At 34.9% G+C, this 13,854-nt stretch overlaps 1 protein-coding gene across 3 annotated transcripts in view; it reads left to right on the top strand.

Moving 5' to 3' along the window:
* The window catches only part of POLK (DNA polymerase kappa), a 62,880-nt gene that overhangs the window by 12,863 nt on the left and 36,163 nt on the right, over positions 1–13,854 (top strand). For all 3 annotated transcript variants that reach the window (XM_033430039.2, XM_033430040.2, XM_033430038.2), the window contains 2 exons: positions 6,841–7,004; positions 13,363–13,482. In XM_033430039.2, coding sequence (XP_033285930.2) covers positions 6,849–7,004; positions 13,363–13,482 — 276 coding nt within the window. In that variant the 5' untranslated portion in view covers positions 6,841–6,848. The remainder of the gene's footprint in view (positions 1–6,840; positions 7,005–13,362; positions 13,483–13,854) is intronic.

The raw sequence follows: 13,854 nt of genomic DNA, 5'->3' as shown, positions 1-13,854 counted from the left end.
TGGAAGACTTTTTACAAAATATGCAACTCATCATCAGAATAGGAATGTATAAACTGAGCTTTGGGAATTTACCTTTTTTTTTTTTTTTTTTTTTTTTTTTGGCCACACCACGCAGCATGTGGGCTCTTAGTTCTCCAACCAGGGATCAAACCTGTGCCCCCTGCATTGGAAGTGTGGAGCCTTAACCACTGGACTGCCAAGGAAGTCCCTGAACTGATGTTTAGTTAATGTGTTTTGTATCAGGATATATTTCATTCTGTACTAAGAAGCAGATAATTTCAATTTATTATTCTCTAAGTGCGAATGTTATACATCTGTAGGATTATGTAGAGTGTAGGGTTTTTGACTGCCTTCTGTCTCATTCATCTTTGAAATAAATTAAATTAATAGGCAACTCAGGAAGGAAAAAGACAATTGAAGAGAATATATGCATGGTTCTCTCTTAAAGAATAGACCTTAAATCCTTGGTGAAAGGTTGAGGGTTTTTTTGGCCAAGCCATGTGGCTTATGGGATCTTAGTTCCTGAACCAGGGATTGAACCCAGGGGACAGCAGTGAAAGCGCCAAGTCCTAACCACTGGACCGCCAGGGAACTCCCAACTTAAGTTTTCTTTTAGCATACATCCCCTTGGTTTAAGATCTGTGGGGTTACATAATTTCTGTTATTTCTCTCAGTGATACATATAAATTTTTAAATATTGCAGATAATCCTATCTCAAATAATTTTGAAATTTTTGTACATCTTATTTTGCAAAGATATAAAAAACTAAAGCTAAAAATACAGAGGTGCCTCTGTGCTTTAATTCCCATCATATAGAAATTGTAGAGACTTCCCTGGTGGCACAGTGGCTAAGAATCCGCCTGCCAACGCAGGGGATACAGGTTTAAGCCCTGGTCCAGGAAGATCCCATGTGCCGCGGAGCAACTAAGCCCGTGTGCCACAACTACTGAGCCTGGGCTCTAGAGCCTGTGAGCCACAACTGCTGAGCCCGTGTGCCACGGCTACTGAAGTCTGTGCATCTATAGCCCATGCTCCACAGCAAGAGAAGCTACCGCAATGAGAAGCCCGTGTGACGCAACGAAGAGTAGCCGCCGCTCACTGCAACTAGAGAAAGCCTGTGCACAGCAATGAAGACCCAACACACTAAAAATAAATTAAATAAATAAATTTATTTTTTAAATGTTAATTTCTTTAAAAAATTGTAGGCATGCAGTTTGAGTATATATGTGCATATATGTGTGTGTAAAATAATTGGAGAGGAACATGTTAACAAATTAATCTGTTAAAGTCTTGGGGTTGTGATTTTTTAATTTTTTTGAAAATTTAAAAAACTTTTTTATAAGAAATGAGAAAGAAAACTTTAGGTCAGGCATTAATTTGGAAATTACTACATTAAAATTAGAGTAATATTCTTAATTTGATACATTCACTGTATTTAAGTGTAGATTGTAAAAAGAACATTTAATCACAGTCTGAAGTTTTGTACTGGGTGCTTAATCTGTTCAGACATTAAATATTTGAACATTTGAGGGATTTAAAAATAATATTTGTTCTTAAGACATATAAAGGTTTTCTGGGGGGGCTGGTTATTGAGTTTGGTTATTTACAGTATGTTAGAAATAGGAAGCAAGCTCTGTCTAGGACCCTACTATAGTTTAGTTTTCCCTCCTCCTCTTTCCCCTCTTCCTTCCCCTCCTGCTTGATCCTCTCCTTCTCTCTCTCTGTTACCCTTAGTATATTTTACCTGTTTCCTGGTAGATTAATTCCAGGTGACTTTGGTCAATATGCTAAGCACTTTTGATACTGTTTACATAGTTTTGTGTGGTTTTTATACGGAGGAGGAACCCTACCACAGAAAACTTCTTTCTTAGAATTCCTTCTGAAAAATTCTAATTTTCCTTTCTTACTATCACCAAAACAGAGGTTGCCCTTACATTTTTAAACTGGTAACCAGAATAGTCTGTGGTAGAATCAGACTGGAAGAATTTGAATATTTTCAGAGAAAATGTGCTTTTAAACCAATATGCTAAACCACAGGAACCCAGAGTTCTTTCCTTTGAGCTGTGCATTACTGTTTGTGCAGCTTCTGAATTGAAGTTAACAGACTGTATTCTGTAATATTGAACTATAAAAATGTTTGACTATTCTCTTTCTCAAAAAAATTTTTTGTTTGTAAGTCACAGTTATATCCATTCATAGACCTTGGGACTATATATGTGACTATATGTGAGTGCACAGTAATCGTAGGATAAATACTTCTTTGGAAGCAAAACAAAATTCATCTATATGATCTGTGAACACTAGCTTTTTCTCAAGGATGCTCACAGTGTACCCTGTTCCCTTTTAGAGTCTCTTTATCTTAAAGAGCGAAGTAAGAAAAGTAGGACTAGTGATTTTCACAGCTCTGGAAATTTGACTTAGCTTTAATAATAATAATAAATAATAAGTATTGATTGTGAGTTTATCATGTACCAGACATCATACTAGGCACTTCCATTATATGCTGTCCGTACAAAGCCATTTGAAGTAGTACTAAATCTCACTTCCCAGAAAAATATGGAATTTATCATACTTTGTTATATTATGTGATCATCTCTGCTAGAAGCTCCCCCTTTCAATTTGTGGACTTCTAGATAAAGAAACTCAGAGCTAATGAGAAGAATACAGATAACCAGTGCTAATGAGAAATTTTAGAAATTTGAAAGTAACAGAAATACTAACCAATAACAACAAAAGCAGACTCACCATAGTAACACAAATGATAGTACCAAAAGGAACTCATAGAGATCCAAGTATACTAAAACTTAGTATGTTGTTTATTACCTTTGTCCATTGATTTTTCTTAGATTTAGATATAATTGAAAAATATTAATCAAACAAATTAAATTTAACAAAGTAACTTAATTTCCCAAAGTAGAAATACCAGCTAGAATTTTTTAATATTAATGGAGCCTAGCAAGCATTCTAATATGTAAATTCAAAATATTCTTATATTATAATAGAAGTCCTGAAAGCTTTAATAAACCAATTTAACCATGAAATTTCATAGGAAAATAAGGCTCGTAAATTCAAAAGTGGTTAAGCTCATATACTTGTCCTTACATATGTAATATTGAAATAAGAGAAAACAAAGTATTTTTAAATTAACTTCAGAAAAGCAGTTTTTCTCCCAATCTTTTAATGTGATTATGTGAACTTGCTATGTGAATAAAAGAATGAGAAAATGATATAAACTGAGTTTGATGATTTAACAAATGTTTATTGACCACCTACTCTGTGCCAAGCACTGTTTGAGGCATTTGGTATACATCAGTGGGGGAAAAAGTTCCCTGCCCTCATGGAACTTACATTTTCACAGGAGAGGTAGACAATAAACATAATAAGTAAGTAAACTATGAAAAGCAGTGGGGCATTGGAAAGAGGGTGTTGTAGGAGGGATAATCAGGCTACAATTTTAAATAGGGACGTCAGGATATGCCCTTATTAAGAAGGTGACATTTAAGCCAAGACTTGAAGGAGATAAGGGGGTTTAGACAAGAGGATATCTGGCCAAAGAACCCTCGAGGAGGAAGGAACAGCCAGTGCAAAAGGCCTCCAGGTCAGAGTGTGCCTCGTTGATTTGAGGAACAGCAAAGTTGGAAAGCAGTGAGCAAGGGGGAGAGTATTAGGTATGAGGGTAGACAGGTAACAGGTAATAAGGATACAGATTCTGTAAAGATTTGGGGTTTTATACTGGAGTGAGATGAGGTGCCATTGTACAGTTTTTATTAGAGGAGTGATATGACCTAACTCATGATTTAGAAGAATCAGTTGGGCTACTGTGTTGATAATTGACTATAGGAGGGCAAGGGTAGGAACAGAGACTATTTAAGATTATTGCTATTGCAATAATCCAGGCAAGAAATAATGGTGGTTCAGACTAGTGTGAAAGCAGTGAAAATAGTGAGAGGAGGTTACATTCAGGGTGCATTTTGAAAGTAGAGCCCACAGGATTTCCTGACAGTTTGGATGTGGGGTGTGATAAAGAGGAGAGTCAAGAATCACTACAAGGTGTTTTGCATGAGCAATTGGAGGGGATTAGAGTTGCCCTCAACTAAGATGAGGAAGGCTGAAATTAGAGCTGGTTTGGGGGATGGAGGCAGATGAGAAGGTCAATTTCAGACTTGCTAAATTTGAGATGTCAGGCAGGCATTTGGACTAGAGCTGTAAACTTGCAAGTCATTAGCATGTAGATGATAGTAAGTCTGTGCCCATGAAACTGGATATATGTTACCTGGTGATGGGGCATCAACAAGGCAGCAAGGTGGGAATTTCCTGGCGGTTCAGTGGTTAGGGCTCCGGGCTCTCACTGCCAAGGGCCCAGGTTTGATCCCTGGTCGGGGAACTAATATCCCCGCAAGCCACTCAGTGCGGCCAAAAAAAAAAAAAAGGCAGCAAGGTAAATGAAAACTAACTTTACCTATCTCACAACTTTGCCTGGCGCCAGTATTGCTGGTAGCCCAGTTCTTCTCGCCAATTAAGGACCAAAACCAATTCTCAGAGTTTTGGGGCTAAGTAATATACTATATGTGAAGTAGTAGGCATTCAATAATTGTTTCTTTTCCTTTCGTACATTTTAACATTTAAAGGACAAGGCAGCTTAAATGTAGGATGTCTGTATTTAGCCTCTTCCCTCTTCAGTAGTGTTGGTTTGGGGAAATTATGAATGAATTACATTCACCTGTTTTACTAGAAAATGATAAATTATTGGATTACTAAAGCATAAGGCAAAATACAGGATAATATTAGGCTGAATGTGAAAGCTGAAGAGAAAAAAATTCAAATGATAAGAACAGAAAATCAACCTATATTCCCTTAGGTACCTAGAAACAACATCACTAGTGGTTCCAATACTTTAGGACACACTGGAATTATCTGGGCATCTCTTAAAAATACTGGTATCTGGCTCCTACTCCCAGAATTTCTGATTTATTTGGTATGGGATACAACCTGGCCATCTGGAGTTTTAAGGTCCCTCCAGACATCCCTCTAATGTGTCACAAAGTTTGAGAACTACTGTGTTATACACTTTTTTTGTTCTAATGGAACTGTCACTAATAATCACAGTATTCAAATTTCCTTCCATAATTTATTTTATTCTTTGCTGGTGTCAAAAATGGAAGCAGCTATCAAGAAAAGGTCCTCTTGAGGTCATTATGCTAAGTGAAATAAGTCAGAGAAATTCAGATACCGTATGACCTCACTTATATGTGGAATCTAAAACAAAAACAAAAAACAACTCACAGAGAACAGATTGGTGGTTGCCAGTGGCAGGGATGGGCTGTGGATGGGAGGGGTGAGGGGTAGGGGGATGGGGGAAATAGGTAAAGGGAATCAAAAGGTATAAACTTTCAATTATAAAATAAGTCATGGAGATGTACAGCTTGGTGACTATAGTTAATACTGTATTGTATACTTGAAAGTTGCTAAGAGTGTAGATCTTAAAAGTTCTCATCACACGAAAAAAAAACCAACTATATATGGTGATGGATGTTAAATAGAAAGAAAAGAAAAGAAGGGAAGGGAAGAGGAGGGGAGCGGTGGGGAGGGAAGGTCCTCAAGGCAGAGTAGAATAAGTGAACCCTCTGTAAATCATGCAAATGAGAAATCACTGCCATAATTTGTTGTAGATTCATGGCAGATATTCACCTGGCCATTTATTTGTAGTATAAGTGAAGCCCAAATTGGAGGTAGCTGTGATGTCATGGTAGCTGCTTTAGACTTGGAGTAAGAAGACTTGGATTGAAATCCTAGTTCTTTTGCATATTATCAGATAATTATCATAATTGCTTATTATCAATTATTATCATAATTACCCATTGTGGTGGGCAATTCATTTAACCTTCCTGAAATTCAAATTTCTTTCTCCCTAACATGAGAATGAGCAAGTCTACTTTGCATGGTTGTAATAATTGTTTTTAAAAGTGAATGTATGTGAAGGTAAATTATAAAGAATTATATAAAGACACTAAAGAATTATTATTTGAAATTAACCTTAGAAGTGACATAACATTGTAAAATGTAATGATTTCCTGGAAGTAGATAGATATTTCTTCCTATATTTTTTCACTGATTTAAGAATAGAACTCTGCAAACAGTAAGTAATAAATGTTTTTGATCTTAATGTTAGGCATGGAAACTGTTATTTTGTATTTATTTCTTATACAGTGTATTAATATGGGAAAAACATGCACTGTCGGACACAGATGTTGTCACTTATTATCAAATTTGTGTCGCTAGGCATGTTCTAAAACTTAGGTTTCTTTTCTCTTTATATTGGGAATAATAATATCTAGCTTTGGGCTTCCCTGGTGGCGCAGTGGCTGAGAGTCCGCCTGCTGATGCAGGGGACCCGGGTTTGTGCCCCGGTCCGGCAAGATCTCACATCTGAGGAGCAGCTGGGCCCGTGAGCCATGGCCGCTGGGCCTGCGCTTCCGGAGCCTGTGCTCCGCAACGGGAGAGGCCACAACAGTGAGAGGCCCGCGTACTGCAAAAAATAAAAAATAAAAATAATAATAATAATATCTACCTTTCAGGGCTGCTGTGTAAAATTCAAGTGTAAAGCACCAAGCATAGTGGCTAGCATAGGTTGGCAGGAAATGTTGATTCCTTTCTTCCTTCCAAGAGTATGGTAATCTTGGGATAATAATTTTAAAATCTGAGTAATAATTATTTCTCCGTAGCCAAAAAATCTTAACTGTCATTTTTATTTTGCTGATTTCTATATCATTTTAACTTTTAAATGTCCACCCCTCTCCCAAAAAAGCCATTTTAACTTTAACTTTTTTTTTTTACTTTAAGTTTACACCATGGATAGCACAGAGGAGAAGAATGACAGCACAAAGGAGAAGAATGACAATTACAAAGATGATCTTCTGCTAAGGGTGGGACTTAATGATAATAAAGCCGGAATGGAAGGATTAGATAAAGAGAAAATTAACAAAATTATAATGGAAGCCACAAAGGTATGTTTCTTTTTTCTTTCAATATCTTTAATTTAGTAACTTTTTAACTTTCTGTTTAAAAGAAAATTAGTATTTTAAATATCCTTTTAATTATAATTTTAAATATTTTAATATATAAAATTATTAAGCTACAATGCATATAGAATAATTTCCCTTCTCTTCTGTTGCTTTTGCCATCCAGTTTTCTACTTCACATGCACATAGTATGCATGTTAAAGCAAAATAACATATATCTTCTTTTTTCACCCATTTTTTTTCACCCCAATAGGAGAATAGTACAATTGTGGGTTTTTTGTTTTTATTTCAGTTAATATATCTTTGAAGTCTTTCTGTATAAGAAACTAGAGATCTTCATTCTTTTTTATGCCTGCGTATGTGGATGTACTATACTTTATTGAACTAGTCAGAATCTTTATGGATGGAATATAATGTCATTTCTAGTCTTCCATTTTTACAAACAATACTATAGTGAATAAGCTTGTATTTCATAACTTTACATATGTGCAAATATAACTATAGGAGAGATTCCCAGAAGTGGAATTATTCCACCAAATACATATAGCATGAAAGGATATATGCATGTGCAGTTTTTAATTAATTGTGCAATTGCCCTCCATAGTAGTTGTATCAATTTACATTTCCACTGCCAATATGTGAGAGTATGTTTTACCATGCTGCAACCATACCAACGTAGTGTGTTACTATACTTCTGGATTTGCCAGTCTATGGTAACATAGGGTCACATTAATTTATATTTCTCTTATGAAAAGTGAGATTGTACATCTTTTTCATATGTTTAAAAGCCACTTATATGTGTATTTTTTACACACTGTCTCTTCTAACCCTTTGCACAATTTTCCATTGGATTATTGTTTCCCTTTTGACTTTGCTCATGGTAGTTTAGTCCTGTGCAGTAGTTTTTCGTTTGCTTCTTTTTACGTACTTGAATTAGTTAACTACATATGACTTTCTCCAAGATCATAAAAGTGTTCTTTAATGGGTTTTTTCTACCATTTGGGGGGTTTCATTTATGTATTATGAAATATCCATGCAGAAAGGTGTAAAATTTAAGAGAATATCCTTATTCTTAGCAAATGCATGCTGATAACTGCACCAACTTACTCTCAAATGGTTTAGCCAAAAAAAGAGGGTGGAGAGAGAAAGAGAGAGTGAGTGTGTGTGTATGTGTGTGTGTGCGCACACAAGCACACATAAGATTTGGGAGAGAAACCGAATGTAGCAGGATATCAACAATTGGTCAGTCTAGGTGAGGACATATAGGTGTTCCTTGTACTATTCTTTCAACTCTTAAATATTTGGAAATTCTAAAATAAAGAGTTGAGGGAAAAATAATTTTTTAAGCATATAAAATGTAGATACAATTTTAAAAGTATCAATAAAAGACAATTAAGAGATGAAATAAGGAATCCATATAACATATGGATAATTAAGAGATGAAATAAGGAATCCATATAACATATGGATTCATAAGAGATGAAATAACATAAGAGATGAAATAACATAAGAGATGAAATAAGGAATCCATATAACATATGGATTGGATCCTGGTTGGAACAAATACATTTGGAACATTTAGAGGAATTTGAATATAGGGAGGATACTAGATAATATTAAGGAATTATTGTTTATTTTATTAGTTATGAAATGTTATTATGATTACATATTACTATGGAAAATGGCCTTATTTTTAAAGATGCATGCTAAAATACTCTATAGAATAGCTAAATGTCATTATATCTATAACTTACTTTAAAACAGTTCACTTAAAAAAATCATTGAAGGAAATTAAGCAAAATGTTAACAGTTGTTAAATCTCAGTGATAGTTTTATATATTTATTATAGCAACCTCTATATTTTTCTGTTTCAGACTTCTTTGAAATTTTCATCATAACAATTTTTTAAAAGACAAAGAGTAAAACCTATGATCCTAGTTTTCAAGTTAAGTAATAGAATATTTAAGTTATCTTAGATGACCCTATCAGATATTCCCTCTTTCTTCCTCATGTCTCAGTACCATTTACTAAATAGTCCATCCTTTCCTACTGATCTGCAGTGCTTTCTACTGTTCTAATAGATTATTTGTCTGTTCTTGCACTGTACAACATGATCTTAAATACAATACTTTAAAGTCTTGATATCTGTTGGAACAAGTTCTCTTTTTTTGGCCTTTGTTCTTTTACAAGAGTATCTTAGGCATTCTTGAATCTTTGCTCTTCCATATAAATTTTGTATGATATTAATATGTAGCAATCATAGAATAGATACTTATGTATTTTATATATTAATATATTTGTATGCTTTACATAATATATATTCCTCTAGTAGGGAGGAGGGGTGAGTTTATCTGAAATATCTTTCTTAAATTGAAATTTTCTAATTCTTGCCACTCCATAGCAATTTACTTTTTAAAAACTTTAATCAGAAAATTTTAAACATACCCAAAATTAGAATAGTATAGTGAATCCCAGGTAATCATCACCCAGCATCAATAATTATCAACATTTTTACAAATATTGTTTCATCTTTCTCACTTACTTCTCCCTACTGAATTTTGGAGGTGGAAATTAGAGTATTTTAAAACAAATCCCAATAAATTGGATAAATTTCTAGACATTCACAATTTTCCAAAACTGACTTAAGAAGATACAGAAAATCTAAATAGACCTATAAAAAGGAAAGAAATTAAATTAGTAATTAAAAATCTTCCCCCTCCGAAAGGAAAAAAAGAGATCAGGTCAAGATGTCTTCACTGGTGATTTTTTTTTTTTTTTTATACAGCAGGTTCTTATTAGTCATCCATTTTGTACACATCAGTGTATACCTGTCAATCCCAATCACCCAGTTCATCACACCACCACCACCACCCTGCCACTTTCCCCGCTTGTTGTCTATACGTTTGTTCTCTACATCTGTGTCTCAATTTCTGCCCTGCATACCAGTTCATCTGTACCATTTTTCTAGGTTCCACATACATGCATTAATATACAATATATGTTTTTCCCTTTCTGACTTACCTCACTCTGTATGACAGTCTCTAGATCATCCACGTCTCAACAAATGACCCAATTTTGTTCCTTTTTATGGCTGAGTAATATTCCATTGTATATATGTACCACATCTTCTTTATCCATTCATCTGTCAGTGGGCATTTAGGTGGCTTCCATGACCTGGCTATTGTAAATAGTGCTGCAATGAACATTGGGGTGCATGTGTCTTTTTGAATTATGGTTTTTTCCTGGGTATTCACTGGTGAATTTTATTTGACATTTAAAAGAGAAATAATACCAATACTCCACAAGTTCTTCCAAAAAATAAAGAAGGATGGAACACTTCCCAGCTCTTTCTATGAGGCCTGTATCCCCTTAATACTAAAGTCAGACAAGCAGAAGATAATAGATCTTTATAAATGTAGAAGTCCTCAACAAAATATTAGCAAACTGGATCCAACAAAATATTAAGATTATGTAGCATGACCAAATGGGATTTATCCTAAGAATGCAAGGTTGGTTTAGCCTCCAAAAATCAATTAATGTACTATACCATGTTAATAGAATTAAGGACAAAAAACACATGGTCATGTCAATAGATGCAGAAAAATCATACCTGACAAAATCCTATACCCATTCATGCTAAAAACTCTTAATAAATTTGAAATAGAAGGGAACTTCTGCAACCTAAAAAGGACATCTATAAAAACATATACACCCCAATAAAAATTAAAAAACAAAAAAAATCCAAAAAAAATAACCCTATAGTTGTCATTATACTTTATGGTGAAAGACTATAAACACTTTTGCCCGAAAATCAGGAACAAGGCAAGGATGTCCAATCTCACCTGTTCTTTTCAACCTAGTTCTGAACATTTTAGCCAGTGCTGTCAGGCAACTAAAAGAAATAAAAAGCATCAAGATTGGAAACAAAGAACTAAAACTATCTGTTCACAGATGACATGATCTAATACATAGAAAGTCTTAAGGAATTTCAGGAGTGCAACAATTGTACCCTGAAAATTACAAAAACTTGGTGAGGGAAGATAATGACCTAAAAAATGGAGACATATGCCTATTCAAGGATGAGAAGATTCCATACGGTTAAGAAGGTAGTTCTCCCCAAATTGATCTGTAGATTCAGTGTACTTCCCTCATCAAAATTCCAGTGGCTTTTTTTTTTCTGCAGAAATTGACAAACAGATTTTAAAATTTATATGGAAATGAGAAACATCTAAAATAGTCAAAACAATTGTAAAAAGGAACAAGCATGGGGGTCTGACTTTCCTATTTCAAAACTTACTATAAAGCTACAGTTATCAAGACAATGTGTTACTGCCATGAGGCTAGACATATAGAACAATGGAGCAGAACTGAGAGTCTAGAAATAAATGTTTATAGTTTATTGATATTTGTACCAAGGCAAAAGGTTAGTCTGTTCAGCACATGATACTGGGACAACTGAATATCCACATGCAAAAAAGATGAACTTATTAGACCCTTAACTCACACCATACACTGAAAATTAACTCAAAATTGACTAAATGTAAGAACTAAAGCAATAAACCTTTTAGAAGATAGGAGAAAATCTTTGAGATCTTTGGTTAGGCAAACATTTCTTGGATACAACACTGAAAGCACAGTCAGTAAAAGAAAAAGTTGACAAATAGGGCCTCATCAAATTTCAAAATGTTTGTACTTCAGAAGATACCATTAAAAAATGCAAAGATAAGCAACATACTAGGGTAAAATATTTGCAAAATAAGAAAACAACCCAATCAAAAAAATGTGCAAAAGATATAAATAGACATTTCACTAAGGAAGATATAAGAATGGCTCATAAGCACATGAGAAGATATTCAACATTAGTCATTAGAAAAAGGCAAATTAAAACCACAATGAGATGCCATTCATAGTATTATAGCCTAGAATGGCTGTAATAAATAAGACAGGACTTCCCTGGTGGCACAGTGGTTAAGAGTCTGCCTAAATATAGGGGACACAGGTTCCATCCCTGGTCTGGGAAGATCCCACATGCCATGGAGCAACTAAGCCCGTGCGCCACAACTACTGAGACCACGTGCCACAACTACTGAAGCCCACACTCCGCAACAAGAGAAGCCACCGCGATGAGAAGCCTGCACACCGCAACAAAGAGTAGCTCCTGCTCGCCGCGACTAGAGAAAGCCCGCACACGAAGACCCAACGCAGCCATAAATAAGTTAATTAATTAATTAATTAATTAATTAATTTAAAAAATAAGATAGACAGTAACAGATGTTGCAAGCATATAGAGAAATTGGTACCTTCATACGTTGCTGGTAGGTTTCTAAAATGGTTCTGCCACTTTGGAAAACAGTCTGGTAGTTCCTCAGAAGGTTTAGCATGGAGTTACCATATAACGCAGAGATTCCACTCCTAGGTACATATCCAAGGAAGATGAAAACATGTGTCCACACAAAATGTGTACACAATTGTTCATTGCAGCGCTTTTCATAATAGCCAAAAAGTGAAAATAATTAAATGTCCATCAACCTTATAAATAGATAGTATGTTCAGTGATGGAATGACGGATGATTTTCTAGAAGTTATTTTCTACATTTTATTTAATGGCTAACATTAAATTTGTTAAAGTACTGTTTACCTAAAACAACTAGACTGCCAGTTATTTCTCCACTAAAAAAATATGTTTATTCAAGATCAGCGGAAAATTGCAGTTCAAGGTCTGCAACCATGGCAAGCCAAATGCAAGTCCCCAGCAAAACTGGAGAGGAAAACTCTTTCCAATAAGGGAAAAGGAAGTTGGCAAGGGTATAGTAAACAGAGTCCATGACTTTTTATTGGCTGAGTTCTTGCCAGAAAAGAAGAGGAGTCGTCTTTGTCTTGCTTTCTACTATCATCAAAGGGCATGAGAGCTCCCCCTTCTGACCTCTGACTCTATTTAATTGAGGTTTCTGTTAGTTAATTTTTTACAATAATTTTTTAGTGAAAGTGAAGGAGATAACTGATGACTCAGCTGACTAAGGCCTTGGATATGCCCGGAGGATCCCACCTAGGACACATTGTTATTTTGTTATTTTCTGAGTGCAGATCTGTACTCATCTCTAGAGTTTGTACTGTGCTACATCCTGCCTCACAAGATTCCTATGATTTAGATAACTATAAATTCATTTTACAGATAAGGAAACCTAAAACATAATAAGATTAATTTTAGGGTAACCCAGCTAGTAAGTAATGGAGGTAAGTTTTGAATTCAGTCATTCTGTTTCTAGAGTCTGTGCTCTTAGCCATCAGGTTCGCAGTGATGCTTCCTTCAAACATTCTTCTTGTATTTTGTTTTCCTATGTAGGGGTCCAGATTTTATGGAAATGAGCTCAAGAAAGAAAAGCAAGTCAACCAACGAATTGAAAATATGATGCAACAAAAAGCTCAAATTACCAGCCAGCAGCTAAGGAAAGCACAATTACAGGTATTAATTCAATTGCTAAATAAAGTGGAAGCTGGTAGAATAATAATTGATAGTTAAAATGCATCATGGTCAAGTCATAACTGAAAACAAGGTGAAATGTAAATGTTCATTACATTGTAAAGCATAAAATTTAACAAATGTGCATACAACTTTGTTAAATACTGCTCTACCCTTTTACATAAAGACCCACACCTAGACATTGTCACCTGCATTATACAGAAGAGTAAATGGAGCCTTAGTTAGGTTGTGACTTGCCCAGCTTCGTATGACAGGTAGTTGGCAAAGCTAGGATTTAATCCAAAGCTTTTGTTCTTTTTATTATGTATGTACATTGCAGCTAGAAAAGCGCACAAGATAAATGTGGCATGTTTT

This window comes from Orcinus orca, chromosome 3, assembly GCF_937001465.1.
Source record: "Orcinus orca chromosome 3, mOrcOrc1.1, whole genome shotgun sequence".
Lineage (NCBI taxonomy): Eukaryota > Metazoa > Chordata > Mammalia > Artiodactyla > Delphinidae > Orcinus > Orcinus orca.
The sequence above is the reverse complement of the archived record's forward strand: the minus strand, read 5'-3'. Positions and strand labels throughout refer to the sequence as shown.